The 15,118-nt window shown below is 46.9% G+C and overlaps 1 protein-coding gene across 7 annotated transcripts in view; it reads left to right on the plus strand.

Annotated features, from left to right (window-relative positions):
- Window positions 1-3,456: 3,456 nt before the first annotated feature.
- The window catches only part of Ccdc85a (coiled-coil domain containing 85A), a 201,517-nt gene continuing 189,855 nt past the window's right edge, over window positions 3,457-15,118 (plus strand). Inside the window, exons 1-2 of one of the 7 annotated variants that reach the window (XM_060365124.1) lie at window positions 3,457-4,485; window positions 10,666-11,620. In XM_060365124.1, coding sequence (XP_060221107.1) covers window positions 4,225-4,485; window positions 10,666-11,620 — 1,216 coding nt within the window. In that variant the 5' untranslated portion in view covers window positions 3,457-4,224. The remainder of the gene's footprint in view (window positions 4,486-10,665; window positions 11,621-15,118) is intronic. The other 6 variants (XM_060365125.1, XM_060365127.1, XM_060365129.1 and 3 more) reach the window with 6 other exon arrangements.

The following is a 15,118-nucleotide window of genomic DNA, read 5'->3' on the forward strand; positions in this document are numbered from 1 at the left end:
TGGGCCAGTTCTGTAGAAACTGTGCCTTGCAGATCAGGCCTGATAGGTACGACCTGCATTTAACATTCTCTTTTCTATTTCTGAGGTTATGGATTCTCAGAATCCAGGTGATGGGGCCAGCAGGCTGTAGTGTTATGTTAGATCTGTTGTTTTCCCATATGGAGATCACTCCAGGAAGCTGCACACCAGAGCTCAGACTCCCCAGGCACTGAGCTTCAGACACCTTTGAACAGCTTCTACAACAAATGCTTTACTTGCCAGACGTGGTAGAGGATTCGCTGATGAACAAGACCCCTGCCCTCTAAAAGGATCAGTAGGCATTCACTAACTACAAAGCCAGGAACACAGTAGCAACTACAGAAGGCACAGCTTCAAGTGGTGATCTATTTGTTTCCTGTTGGAGCTACAAACTTACTGCCTTAACACAACAAAACACAGTCTTTCATAGAAAGCCAGAAATGAAGTCCGAAATGAATCTTACAGAGTTTAAATCAGCTTATCAGAATGCTGTGTTCCTCTGAAAGTGCTAGGCAGCATCTGTTTCTGTGTCTTCCTGCTTCCAGTGGCTGCTACACGGCCTGGAGGAGAGAGTGAGGCTCTGGTCCTGCTTTGGTGATCCCACTACCTCCTCTTTGTCCTCTGTGAAACTGTCTCTGACTCTCTCTTCTCAGAATGGTTGAGACTAAGGATAGGGAGGTGTGTTCCGTTTTCTATCATTGTTGTTAGTGTTTAAAAACGATGTCACACATATACAATAGATATAATATGAAAGAGTTTATTGGATGGAGATGGAGAGAGAGAAGGAAGGAGAGAGAGAGGGGAGTGGGGGCAGGGAGGAGGTGCCCAACAGAGAAAGGGGAGAGAGCAGAGAGAGCAAGAAAAAGAAGGCAGGGGTCCTTTTACCCCGGTTTCCTGTGGGCAGCAGTCAATGATGACATCACAGGTGCCTAAGCAACTTGGGAGTGGGCTAATGCATTGACTTGTGAACTAACAATTGTGACCATACCTAGCAAGAAGAAATGTAGGAGAGGATGGATGTATTTTGGCTTGTGGTTTAAGCAAGAAAAGTCCATGGACACTGAAGACACAATTCTGGACTCAGAAATTAGGTATCAAAGGTGAGCTGCAATGCATTTGTGCTGAGTTTTGATGCTACCCGGGAAATTGGCTTTTGGTGAAAGAAGACTGACTGCATGTTTCTATGGCTGCCTGTGTTGCTGGGTTCCACACATGTGAAGTTAGGTCCACCCTACCTTATCATGCAGATTGAGTTTGTTCAGCACCATAAGCAAGCAAACAAACAAAACCCTGTCAACCAAATGCATTCTGCAGAAATTTGAGACCAAGTCATTATAGCCACATTTTATCCCAATTTTAAACAATTTTGAAAACACAGTTCCAACAGTGTACAACTTCTCCAACTTCCCCAATGACACAATACTAAACAGTAATTCATATTTTCAAAGTTCATAAGGTTCGTGTATATGTTGTGGGTTGTAATCCAAACCAAGAGAATAAAGAACATGGACAAAGAAAGGTCCCTGGTAATTTGTTCCCTTCAACCTCTTTCTTTTCTCCTGTTTTTATTTAGTGCTTACTCCAAGTTAGAGAGTGGATCTTGTCTTCAAGAAGCTAAGGGGTTTGCAGAGGGAAAATTCGATTTCTTTGTTGGCCTGTTTTGGGTGACTTACACTCATTAGGCAGTTCTGTCCTGTGGTTCTGGAGTCTAGGAAGTCTAGGACTATAGTACAGGCGGAACCTGCAGAACTTGTACCTTGCAAAGGGGGCTACAAAAGAGAAATGCAAGGCAAAGGAGATGGAAAGGACAAAAGATAAGTCTGTTGAGTCCTGAGGAATAAGCTGAGCAGTGCACTGGATTCTTGTTGTCTGGGAATAAATACCATGGTGGTCCCAAGGTTCAGACAAGAAGCTGCCCCAGGTCACTGTGATCAGTGACTTGACTCGCAGAGTCCCTGACGAAGCACTTAAATCCACGTCATCGCCATGGCGGCCTGACCACCAGTGACTCAAGCTTCATTTAAGAACACCTAACAAGATTCATAATTTTCCATCTTGTACTTTCTCTTCTCATTCCCAAACTGTCTCGAAAACTTTCTGTGCATTTGAGAGACAGGGAAATGTCAAGAAGATTGCACCATGCAGAGTCAAGATTGGACCGGAGGAGAGACTTCCTAAGTCATCTAAAGTAAAAGGTGGGACTTATGTGCACTGAAGTGAGCAATGGAAAGCTCTGAAGGTCCAGCTGGGGCTTGCTCTCTGAGGTTTTTGAAAGAGGACTCTTATAGGCAGGCTTCTTCCCTCAGTTGAGATGGGAAAGGAGCCACTTTCTCAGATGACTACAGTGCCTCCATCTCCCGAGAAAGACATGTTTGGGTTGGCAAATCTGACCAAGGTTGGTGGGGAGGAGGGATAGACCCCAGTGTGTTAGAGGATTAGAGAAAGCACATGCAGTGAGAAAAGAGCTCAAGGGCCCAGACATAGAAGGAAGCCTGCAGAGAGTTCAGTCACAGTGTGGAGGATGTCTGGGTCAGGGGGCAGCAGTACTACCTTCCTCTGCTCTCTAGAAAGCAAATGTCTCAGTTCCCAACCCATCGTCTTTCACGAGGTGGCAGCTCTAAAGGGGATACATGCTGTCTCACTGGTGGGTCATGGTGACGGGAGCTCAGGGATGAAGTACATGATTCTGTAATTTTCTGGTTCTGTCAGCTTCCCTGAATGATACTGTCAGGGCCTTGTGCATCTAACCCTTTAGAACAATAAAGAGGATTTCACTGTATTTAACCAGAGGCTAGCCCAAACAGAGAACTCAGAGTGTCTCTTTCCAGATAGGACCATCAAAGGCCAGGCCAGCCTGCAGCACGGAGAACTGGAAAGCTCAGCTGGCATCGATCGGTATTTCCGCTTGTCTATAGGAGACCTTTGCTTTGCCAAGGGCACTGGGTGTGCAGATCTGTAAATCTGGGCCCCAGGAGAAGCAGACGTTAGTTTATCTCCTAAAGGCTTTGATGTTTCTCAAACGAATGTTTAAAAGGTCCGTACTTCCTCCTGAAGCTTCTTCACGAGGAGGTGAGTTTTAGAGAAAACAAAGGCCTGGGGGTGGGGTGGATGTCCCCAAAAAGCTGGTTTCAGCAGCTCTTTTCCGTGCTTTGCTGGGCGTGAGGATTTTGTAACCTCCTGTTACAGGCTTTCTTCTCCAGTTCCCCAAGTGTATCAAGCTAGCTGTTTATAGGTCTTGCTCTCGCATTTTTTGCATGTCCAATTTGTCCAGGTAATGAACAGCTCTCATTTTTGGTCAGCGGGCTGCCTCCTTGGCCTGGTAACTAGTAGGGGAGGGGAAAGCCTTCAGTCACTTGGTGGCGCGCGCGAGCCTCACAGGGCCTTGGCGACTCCTGCTCAGCATCTGCTCCCAACTCCAGCCCCACCCGTACCCCTGTGCTCTGGGAACCGCGCCCCCAGCCATCCCGAGCTGCTCAGGAACCCCGCTCAGGAACCCGAGAGTCAGCTGAGCGGCACCTGCCTCTGGCCCTTGCAGGAGGAGCTGCGAGATGCGGGCGTCCGGGGCGCCAGCCTCCTCTCCCTGCCGCTCCCCAATCCCCGCCCCACCCTCTGCTGGGCTCTGAAAACGCAAGCCTTCCCACAACAGTTTAAGATCGGCGGCAGGACTGCAGCCAGGCGGCGGCGGCGCCGAGCTTTCGGCAGAGAGCAGCGGCTCGGCGCGCTCCAGCTTCCCGGGGAAGGCCGGGCGCTCAGCCTGGGCAGCTGGAAGAGCAGCGGAGCCTCGGGCTGAGCGAGAGGGAGAGCAGGGCGTCTGCCTGTGGGTGACTGACCGTGGGGGCCGACTGTCAGCTTCTGGGCGGAGGAGAGGGCAGGGGGTTGAGGCAGAGCCCTCTGGGTGTCCCCGCCCGCTCCTGCTCGCCAGCGCCCTTCACCATGGACTTGCGCGGAGTTGGGATGGACCACTGCAGCCACCCGCATCTGGCTGTCGGGCCCCGGGACTCGGCAGGTAGGCGCGCGTGGATGGCGAGGTAGGATGGCCGCGCAGCGCGATCCCCGGCGTCCCCCCGCAGCGGTCCCCGGGCGGTGCTGCTGACTCTCGGAGCGCACAGGGGTGTGGGCGGAGGCCGCCCAGCCGCGCCGGCGCCCGCGCCTTCGCCAGTCGCTTCGCCTCTTCCACCCACTCGCACCTGCCGCTGGGCGGATACCATGTCGAAGGCGGCTGCAGGAGCGGCGGCGGCGGCGGAAAGTTGTCCCTCGGCTCCGGCCGGCGTGTCTGCAGCGGCCGGCGTGGAGGATCTGTCTAAAGTGACGGATGAAGAGCTGCTGCAATGGAGCAAGGAGGAGCTGATCCGCAGCCTGCGGCGCGCCGAGGCCGAGAAGGTGAGCGCGATGCTGGACCACAGCAACCTCATTCGCGAGGTCAACCGCCGCCTGCAGATGCATCTCGGCGAGATCCGGGGGCTCAAGGTGAGTGCTGGGCCTGGCAGGAAGACTCGGGTGGGCAGGGCAGGGATCTGGGAGTCGCGAGTGGGGTGGGGGGAGTCAAACTTTCCTCCCTCCGTCAACAGGTGAGTTTCTCCTCTCTCCCAGTAGCACCCCTTGTTCCACCTCCAGCTCTTCAAGTTTTCCAAACTTTGGAGGCTTTTGGCTTTCTTATGGGGACTTGGCATCTGGCTTTCTCTTTGATGCTTCTGAGACTAAGGGAACGGGAACCAAGGATACCAGAAATCAGAAAGGGGCACGGTGAGCACAGGGAGACTTTAATGTCTCAAGAAACCTATAACGTCCATGCTTCCGAAATTACAGTACCCCATGGGAAAACACTAGCAAGCTCGCCTGCCCGGGACATCTTCACCTTTCGTGCTCAGGTGTAGCTGCTCTGGCGCCACTAGCTTTCTGGTGAGCAGAGGGCAAAGAAAGGACACACTGCTGTGACTCCCCCCACCCCCCACCCCCGCCCGGGAGCCAGTGTGTGACTCGGTCCTGGGTGTAGGTGAGCGTGATTTCTGTCTTCAGGTCTTTTACTGGCTCCCATGATTTTCTGCCCTTACTGAGGTGGGCATCACCTGGAGCTGCTTTACTTCCCTGCGCTCCTCACTCTGGATTTCACATTAATTTTATTAAGCATGGGCTGGGGCAGGCGTAGAAGCTCTGGTTAAGTGTCCTTAGTGATGCTTTGCTTTTGAGCCAGGTCTTTCCCCAAACCAGGAACTTTTTCTCCTTGGAGAGCTCCAATGAGCCAGCCAGGCTGCAGCGACCCGCCAGGGGAACCGCCCTGCTGCTGTGCAGTGCAAACTTCCTCTGTTCACAGCTAGCCTGGTGCCTCCTGGTATTCCTTCCTCTCATTGTTCTGCTTTTGTTTATAGGAAGCTAGACACAAACGAAATAAATGGGAACCCCAGGGACCAAATTCCCCCCTCCCCCCGGCATATTTTTTCCCCTTCTCTCCCGTCTCCCACTGGGACTGTCAAGGACTAGGCATCATTCCTTATTCTGGGGCATGCTCACCTATGTCTGAGAGCCCGGGTCGGTCCGGATGGCTTCCTCAGGTCCAAACCCGGTGTCACACATTGCTTAGAGTAGGTGCCAAAATCTTTCTGATTTCGATTTATTACTAATGGAGTATGTATTGAGTACCAAACTCCTTGGAGGAAATGAGTGGAAGGCTAGAATGGAAGGGATATGGTCTTGGAAGTTTGGTGTTAAGTTTGAATTAAGCACTCTCATCTAATAAGGAGGTAAGCTTGTGTAATTGATTTCTTACATCCTTGTTTTATTGATTAATGAAATGTGAACGATATGATCTGCTTTCTAAAGGTGTTGTGAGAATTAAGCTACAGCAGTGTTGAGGGAGGTCTGATGCTGGAGAATATGGTAGTTGCTGTCATCAGGAGAAAGCATGAAGGCAGACCCACGTGCCTCTAGGAGCTGGGCGTCTTGGCAAGGCTAGACAGTAGTCTGTTTGTGAGGCTCCAGGTTAATCTTTCATGGCTTGAAGCACTATGTGGCTTGGGAGCGTTTTCAGTTAACTGTCTTAAGATTCCACTCAGATGGAGAACAATAGTACCAACTCAAGAAATTCGTGGAAGTTCTTTTAGGTTGTGTGCACTGTGTGAAAGTCTGCGGGGTGGGGGAGGATGGAATGAGTGCCAAACTACCATCCCTTGAGTAGCCTCATTTGGAGAAATAGCTATTGGTGCAGTTAAGAGCAATTTTGCCCCAAATAGGCAACTCTGAGGTCTGGACTCATGATTCAATATTACAAGACTTTGTAGGCCACCTCCTTATCAAGTTTCCAAAAGCGGTAGAAGCTGGTCATTGTGATGCTCTTGCCTGGCTTGGATTCCAGAGCCCTGACTAGGAACAGCAAGGGAATGAAGAACACACAGACACACAGAGAAGTGAAGAAATAAAGACATGCACAGAAAAGCTGTGGCCAGGTGAGACGTGCTCACTCTGGTGGAGGAGTGGAGCCTCAGCCCCCTCCAAGCTCAGTGTGCTGATGCTATACAGTTGAGCAGGGAGGCAGGGTTAGTGCATGTAGGTGAACAAGGAGGTGGTTTATGAAACCGAACAAGAAGGAAGGTTTAGCTAATCTCCATAGGAGCAGTCTCTGCAGGGGAGCAGTCGTCAGGCTGTGCACATCTGGTGAAGGGAGAAAGCTGTGGTAGGGATTCATGCACACGTGGTCACCATTCATCCTTGGGCATCGGGAAGGCTCTATCATTCCCATGGGACTGTGGTACTAAGGTCCTTGACATGGCCACACCCATATTACCCACATACATTCACCCAGGACATCACTCCCTCCTTACAGGCCACATTCTGTGGCAGAGTCTGCTCCCTTTTTGTGGGAGACCCCACGCTTCTTCTCTACCATAGGTGTTTTGTGAGCTCTTTTTCTGAGGCCACTGGACTCTCTCCTGTTCATCAGTTTGGATGAGAGCTTCCGTGGGTTCCACAGTGAGCCATGCATGTGACTGACTGAATGAATGATATGTGTATTTTTAATTTTTGTCGTAATTGGAAGAAAGTGATTCCATTTTGGAAGGCTCTGAGGGCCTGGCATTCCTTGAAGACTGTAAACGATGGATAATTGGAACCACAACATCTTACTATGACACCTCTTTAAAAATCATATCTAGGGCTGGAGAGATGGCTCAGAGGTTAAGAGCACTGGCTGCTCTTCCAAAGGTCCTGAGTTCAATTCCCAGCAACCACATGGTGGCTCAGAACTATCTTTAATAAGGTTTGGTGCCCTCTTCTGGCATGCAGGTGTTATATGTAGGCAGAACACTGTATACATAATAAATTTAAAAAGTCATATCTAATGGTTTTGAAGTGGCTGGATGGGAGTGCCAGTGTACTGCTCGATTAGCTTAGAGAAACTGTTGGGCCCTCATCCTCAATCTTCTGGTCTGTTCAGTGGAGATTTTAATACTACATGAGGGTAAACATTATATAGACACAGAGACGCCAGTGAGTTGAGAATGCTTTCTCAAGGTTACACAGATGTGTAATGTCCAGAAAAGGCTTTGTGGATATTCTTTGTGTCTAGTGTCAGAAGTCATGGTGGGAGGAGGTGTTGGTTAGAGTGCTCATGCTGTAAGGATCTAAGAAGCATCTATACTGCTGGGCCTGGAGTCCTGGTGGGGACTGCCTTGGCAGAAGTGAGTGGATACAGCTTTGTTGCTTTATTATTTTAAAGTCCCTACTTGATCTTGTGTTGGTTACTTTGATGTAGTGGTGTGATAAAGCACTGTGACCAAGAAAGAGCTTGAAAAGAAAGAGTTTATTTGGGCTTATGATTCTCGGGGGTAAGAGTTCATCATGGCAGCAAGTGGCATGAGGGCAGAAGCCGGTGTCTGAAAGCTCACATCCACAACTGCTAGACAAAGCAGATAATAGGAATAACAGAACGCGGCGAGACAGGCCTTTTGACTCTCGCAGGCTTCCTCCAGTGACACACTTCCTTCAGCAGGGCCACACTCCTACACATCTCCCAGGCAGCAACAGGAACTGGAGACTTGTTCAGGTGGCTGAGCCTATTGGGGTGGTGGTGAAGCATCCTCAGTCAGACTCCTTAACCCAAAATATCTGCAGAAAAGATAAGGCCCACATGAAAAGAATTCTTCGTGTACCAGAGATATAGCTCTTACTAGGCCAAAATCTCAAGTGGATTTAAAACTTTTAAAAGATACTTTTGACATTTGGGGTAATATTTTTTTGGCCTGTGGAAATGTCAAAAGGACATCTAATGCCTTTTAAAGAGAAATTCTACATCTTAATGTGCCAGATTTGAAGAAGCTACATCACAGGGTTACTAGTTCAAGCTGGTTGCTTCATCAGAGGGTGAAGAAAATAGATCAACATTGAAGACAAATAATTTTCCCAAGAACATTCATAATAGGAAGGAGGGGCTATGGGAAATGTGAATGAACCATATGCTCTAGAATGTTGGAAAATCATCCATTTCACTTTTTAAGGAAAGCCTATGAAAACAGCACTCCTTTGCATCATAGTTCTAGATAAGTCAAGAACAGCCATAGTGTAGACGTATTCAAGTGTTTTCAGGTGGAAATTCATTCAAATGAAGACCAACATGATTTGAGCTTCATCCCAAATACCTGGGTGGAGATAAATGTTGAATAAGTTTTGAAGCTTTTCAAGATTGATTTTGTTTGGTATCATTTTCTCTGAATATGCAAAGCTTATGATTTCTTCTAAAGCATCAATATCAAGGGCTAATGTATAGTACACCCCAACAGAACAGGGGCTATCTGAAAACAGCACAGAATTCTTTCTCAGTAGCTCTAGCTCTAGCCTTTTTTGGAGCAGTAGGCCTAGAGCTTTAAAGAACTGAGATAAATATCTAAATATATATTGAGTCCACTGTGTGCAGCGTAGCATGGTATTGCATATACAGAGACCTCAGACATTTACTTTCTCTAAATGATGTCTACTGAATGCTCAAGTATATCAAAGGCTTTGAGTGCTGGGTAGCAGAGTCATCACATTATGGTGGTACTTTGGTTTTAGGAAACACTTCTCAGAGAAATCTCTCATAGTGTGTAACTTCATGCCAGTAAGAGGGAGATATTTTCTACTTAGAATACATAAACATAATCAGATAGAAAGGGGATTTATTAATTTCCCCTGGCAAAGGGAGGTACCTGAGGTGTTTCAGGGCAGGCTCAATATGCAGAAAGTGCTTTTGAAGACCAGTCTGGCAAGGAGTGCTTGCATGGAGGTTAGTGTAGGAAGATAGAAAATGGGAGACAAGGTAGGGGCAGAAGGTAGGAGGACTTGCTTTTGGATACCCGTTTACCAGAGTGAAAGTTGTAGGATGCTGGGTTTTAGGCTTTCTTGAATGTTCATGAACACATTCCTGATGTTTGCACTAGTACCTAGCACATAATCTATGGCTACTAGTTCTTTGCGGGTAAACAAATGAATCACCGTTCACACTGGAGACGTAGATAGAGAACATTTGAAGCTGTGTGAGACTTGAGGGATTTTGCACTGTATCCTAAGAACAATGGGAATCTATTACAGTTTCATGGCAGGAGTGAAAATTTAACTTTTGAATCTAAAGGTTTGTTTGGCTCAGAAATAGAAGGTGAGGGAGAAGATGCAGGAATGACCCTGTGTGCTTATAAAGAGCAACAGGTAGAGGTGGTGTTTGCTGAGAGGTGCAATTTGGTGAAGAGTATTGGAACAGCAGCAGCTTTGGTTTACAGCAATTGTGAGTTACCTGGGTGAGTTTCCAGTGGGTATGGCCAGTAAGGATGGATGAAATGGACTGAAATGCCCCTAAGGGACAACTGGTCTTTTCCCTAGTGGGTGGTGGAAGGAGGCTGATCATGCCCTGTTGAGTCTGAGAACTTCACATCAGCTCTTTCAAAGAAATGCTGCCTCGGGCTTCTCAGCAGTCACAAGGCACAAGCAATTTTCTTTTCTCCTTTTCTTCTCTCTCTTTTTTTCCACTGTCATGAGACTCACTGGGTTGCCTAAATTAGCCTTGAAGTCTAGGTGGGCTCCTGCCTCTGCCCCTCGGGTTGCTGGGATTACCTATGTGACCACCATGCCACCATCTTTGTCTCTGGAGTGCAGGGCAAGACATCTTGTCTCCAGACTCAATTCCTGTTCCTGGCTGCTCCCTAATTGTTGACTTAGTGAAGTGCCTTGAGGCCCAGATTCTTATGTAAAGGACTCATAATTACTATCTCTTAAACACTGGGGTGAAAGACTGAATAAAATAAAATAAAAATAATTTGTAGAGTAACCCACAGGGAAGGGAACCAGTACCTATAGTTTGATATTATGGCTGTCTTCAGTCTTTCTCCTCTCTGTGGTCTCTCACCTGACAAGGAGTGCTCCTCAGCCTTCCTAATGCTGCGACCCTCACGTTGCAGTGATCCCCGGCCATAAAATTATGTTCGTTGCTACTTCGTAACTGTCATCTTGCTACTGTTATGGATTGCAATGTAAATATTTTTGGAGCTAGAGGTTTGCCAAAGAGGTGAGGACCCACAGGTTGAGAGCCGCTGTAAGGAATCTTCAGTTCTGGGCCCTTTCCATAGCGAAGGTCTAGGCTCGATACTCTCTGTTCTGTCTGCCTCCCTTGAACACCATCTCTCTTTACAGGATATTAACCAGAAACTCCAGGAAGACAATCAGGAACTGAGGGACCTGTGTTGTTTCCTGGATGATGACCGGCAGAAAGGCAAGAGGGTGTCCCGGGAGTGGCAGAGATTGGGTCGCTACACAGCTGGAGTGATGCACAAGGAAGTGGCCTTATACCTGCAGAAGCTGAAGGAGCTGGAGGCGAAGCAGGAAGAAGTGGTGAAGGAGAACATGGAGCTTAAGGAGCTCTGCGTGCTGCTGGATGAGGAGAAGGGAGCGGGCTGTGCGGGCAGCCGCTGCTCCATCGACAGCCAGGCCAGCCTGTGTCAGCTGGTGGCCTCAGCTGCCCCGTATGTGCGGGATGTGGGAGATGGCAGCAGCACCTCCAGCACCGGCAGCACCGACAGCCCTGACCACCACAAACACCACGCCAGTGGGGGCAGCCCGGAGCACCTGCAGAAGACCCGGAGCGAGGGCAGCCCAGAGCACACCAAACACAGGAGCACTAGCCCTGAACATCTACACAAGCCCAGGGCTTCCGGGACCCCAGATCACCCCAAAGCACTGAAAGGACCCAGCCCTGAGCATCACAAGCCCTTATGCAAGGGTAGCCCAGAGCAGCAAAGGCACCCCCATCCAGGGAGCAGCCCAGAAATGCTGCCCAAGCACGTGCTGAGCGGGAGTCCAGAACATTTCCAGAAGCACAGGCCAGGGGGCAGCCCGGAACATGCCCGGCACAGCGGAGGGAGCCCCGAGCATCTTCAGAAACATGCCCTTGGGGGGAGCCTGGAGCACCTCCCCAGACCCAGGGGGACTAGCCCAGAACATCTCAAACAGCATTACGGGGGCAGCCCCGATCACAAACCTGTAGGTGGCAGCGGAGGCAGCGGCGGGGGCAGCAGGGAAGGCACCCTCCGGCGGCAGGCTCAAGAAGATTCATCACCCCATCACCGGACCGTCTACAGTGGCATGAACGGTGGGTCAGTACGCGCTGGGGAGCTACTTTGGCTTGGCAGCTCAGCAGACCGTTACGAATGCTGAGGTGGTCTGCAGCAGTATTAAAGACAGGGAACGTTGGCTGAGGGGCGGGTAGGCAGGAGATGCAGCATTTGCCTGAAATAACGATAAAGGCGTTTCTTCTCCCCATCCCCCTCTTTATTTCGTCTTGTACAACTGTCAGGCAGAAGGAGTTTGGGTGTGAAGGGTTACAGAGGAAAACTAAACTGTACACTCTGGGCTGCTGAGTTGCCAGGGGGAAATCTGTTCTCCATGGGATAAAAATAGATTCTTTGACTGTCCTTGAAGTGTTTCCTAGTTATATGCTGTTTCCAACCAGTGATTACTTGTGGCATGGTTTGCAGTTGAATCCAGTGTATAGCTTATGTACAGGAAAAAAGGAATATTTAAAAACAACTGAGTCCTAAACAGACTCCATGGGGTTCGCTTAAGTGTCCATGCATGTGCCTTTATCTTGAAAAAAAATTTTTTTTTTCCTATTGGGTTGACGTTGTGGTAGCATCAATATGTGACCTTTATTTGTATTAAAACGCAGCAAATGGTTCCCTCACTACTCAGAACCTATCACTCTGCTCACCAAAGTCTCAGCCATACTGAGCAGGATGCTCTTCTCCCGCAGGAGACATCTTTCTGGGTCATTTAAATGTGCCTGTTTAAAACGTGCCCTATCTGGAGGCTGGAAAGCAGAACATCAGCTGTCTTTGCTGAGGCAACATTAAACCAGAGCTCTTAAACCATCTGGAAGAGGCTTAATTTTCTGCATCTTGGTTCTGAAATCGCTTTGAACTTGAAAAAGAAATCATTTCTTAAAGAAAATAAAAAGCGACCCCCCCCCATAGTTCTCTTGTGTTATTTATGGTTGGGTTGGAGTGGACATGATTGGTTTTTATCAACTGTGCGCTTTCCATTCAAGTTATCTGGGGTTTACATTCCGTTTGAAATCTGCTCCAGAGTCTGCAGGGGATGGGGGTGGGGGATCTGCTCCAGAGTCCACGGATGCCAGCTGCAAGCAGGGGCAGAAAGGGCTGCCAGTTCTGAGCAGCGACACAGAAGGGCGAATCTTCACTGTTGTGCCTGGAGAAACCTGCTGGATTCCACTTCATCCTAATCCTCCTCCCTAGTGCTGAAATGGACTCTGGGAGCTTGCTGTTCTCCAGAGTGAAAAGTGGGGAAAATTCAAAGTGCTGGTTTCTTCTTTGCTCACACTGAGAGGTGGCCGGAAGAAACCAGTCCCCTGTTGTAGTGCCCGGATGGCCGTGGGCAGCTTGGGCCCTGTAGTTCTGTACAAGAGCCAAAGTCAATTAGAAAGAATTTGGTTGCTTCTGTCATGAGTTGGGTGACTGGTTATGATGCTTGTTTTCAAGGGCCACAATGGGTTAATGAAAAGATAAAATTAATGACTTTTCCATTTGTGATTACTTTTTAATGAGTTTGAGAAGTAACTCTGTGTACTATTTTAAGGAATCTTTTCTTAAAAAAAAAAAGACTGAGGGACAAGTGATTCACTTACAAAATGATTCTTTAAATAAAGGTCTACAGTTTATGTTTATCTTATTGTGTTTAAAGCATTACTATTCTTTTTATTTACAAATTATTATTACATATATTTATTAGGTAAAATGTGGTATACTGATACTGTATATATAATGTGGCATGCTTAAATAAATCTAATTAGCATATCCATTCAACTTACCAGCCATGTTTATGAAGGGACATTTGAAGTTTGCCTTTTTAGTTATTTAGAGATACGTAATGTCTTGTCAATGCCTATAATCATCCTGCTGTGCCTACTTCTTCTATCAGCCTGTCTGTCTGTCTGTCTGTCTGCTGTCTGAAAATTTTAGCTCAGGAGTAGAATGTTTGTGTACTAAGTGCAAAGCTCTGAGCTTCATCCTCAGGTATGAAAAAAAAAATCAGTTGATCAAATATGTTTGAGAATTGAGTGTGACGGCTCCAGCTTTGTTATTTTTGTTTAACACTGTTTTGGATATTCAAGGTCATTTATATATTCATTTTAATTTAAGAATTTTAAAACCATTTCTTTGAAAAATAACATTGGGGTTTTGGTAAAGATTACATTGACTCATTTTATAACTTATAGTTTTATAAGTATAATTCTCCCAATCCATGATTATAGCGTATCCTTTAGCTTATCTTTATTTTCCTTTTTTTTAATTTCTTCACTTTTACAGCTTCAGTATACAGGTTCATTACTCCTTAACTGTATGTGTGTGGTATATATTTGTGTGCGTGCACATATGTGTTCGTATGGAGTTTAGAGGAAGGACATCAGCAGTCATGTTGTGTCTCTCCTCTTATTCCCTAAGGCTAGAACTCTTGGAGAACTTGGAGTTAAGCCGGTGACCGTCAATCTCTGCACCCACCCTGATCCGCAGTGCTGGGTTCGCAGGCACGTGCTGTACCTGGATTTCCATGTGGTCGCTGGGGATTAGAACTTAGTCCCTAGGCCTGCACAACAAGTGCAGTTACCTACTAATGCATCTTACCAGACCCTCCATTAAACGGATTTGGAACTTTTTGCTATTTGCTGTTGTTTTCACTAGTATAAATGGGATTCCCCTTTTAATTTCTTTGTGGAAGAGCAGCTAGTAGATAATAGAATTGCTACTGGGGTTTATGTCTTTTGACCTCACCTAATTTGATTACCAGGTCTAACAAGTTTTTATAGATACTTTAAAAATTTCTATATAAATCATGTTATCAGCAAATGCGGGCAGTTTCACTTCTTCCTTTCTTATCAGGATGTCTTTTTAATTTTTATTTTTTATATTAATTGCAGTTTATTTACCTTGTATCCCAGCTGTAGCCCCCTCCCTCATTCCACAGATAGGGGCGGTCTTCCTCCCCTTCCGTATCAGGGTGTCTTTGATTTCTGCCTTGGCAAGGGCTTTTTCAGTCTTGGGATAAACAGAGTGATGGGGTAGTTATCTTAGAGGAAAACTTAGACTTCTACTGTTGAAGGTGGCGTTGGCTTTTACTGAACTGAGGCTATTGACTTCCTTTTTAATGAGAAGATGTTAAAGATATTACACATTACCTGAATTCAGGTACACTTAGTGGGCCAAACAAATGATTTTTAAAATTTAGCAGTATAATAATTTAACTAGATTTAATAGTGTAGTTTAATAGTTATATTATTGAAAAATTTCATATGTGGTTCAATTCTTGTGTCTAAGTGTTTTCATTCTCAAGTAATGGCTCTTCTGCTAAGAGTTGATATCCTTACAAGAGTGTAATTTTAGCACATTTGCATTGCATTTTTATTTCAGTAATTAATTGGAAAATGAAGTGGCACAATGAGATATTTACGGATCATCAACCTGTAAACTTGGGCATTGGTAGCTTGTATTTATTCTGCCATTACAAATTAATTTTTGATATGGATGGTAAAACATACTTTTCCCTACTTTTAAATCCACACACAATTTGTTGTAAT

Source organism: Meriones unguiculatus, chromosome 12 (assembly GCF_030254825.1).
Source record: "Meriones unguiculatus strain TT.TT164.6M chromosome 12, Bangor_MerUng_6.1, whole genome shotgun sequence".
NCBI classification, from domain to species: domain Eukaryota; kingdom Metazoa; phylum Chordata; class Mammalia; order Rodentia; family Muridae; genus Meriones; species Meriones unguiculatus.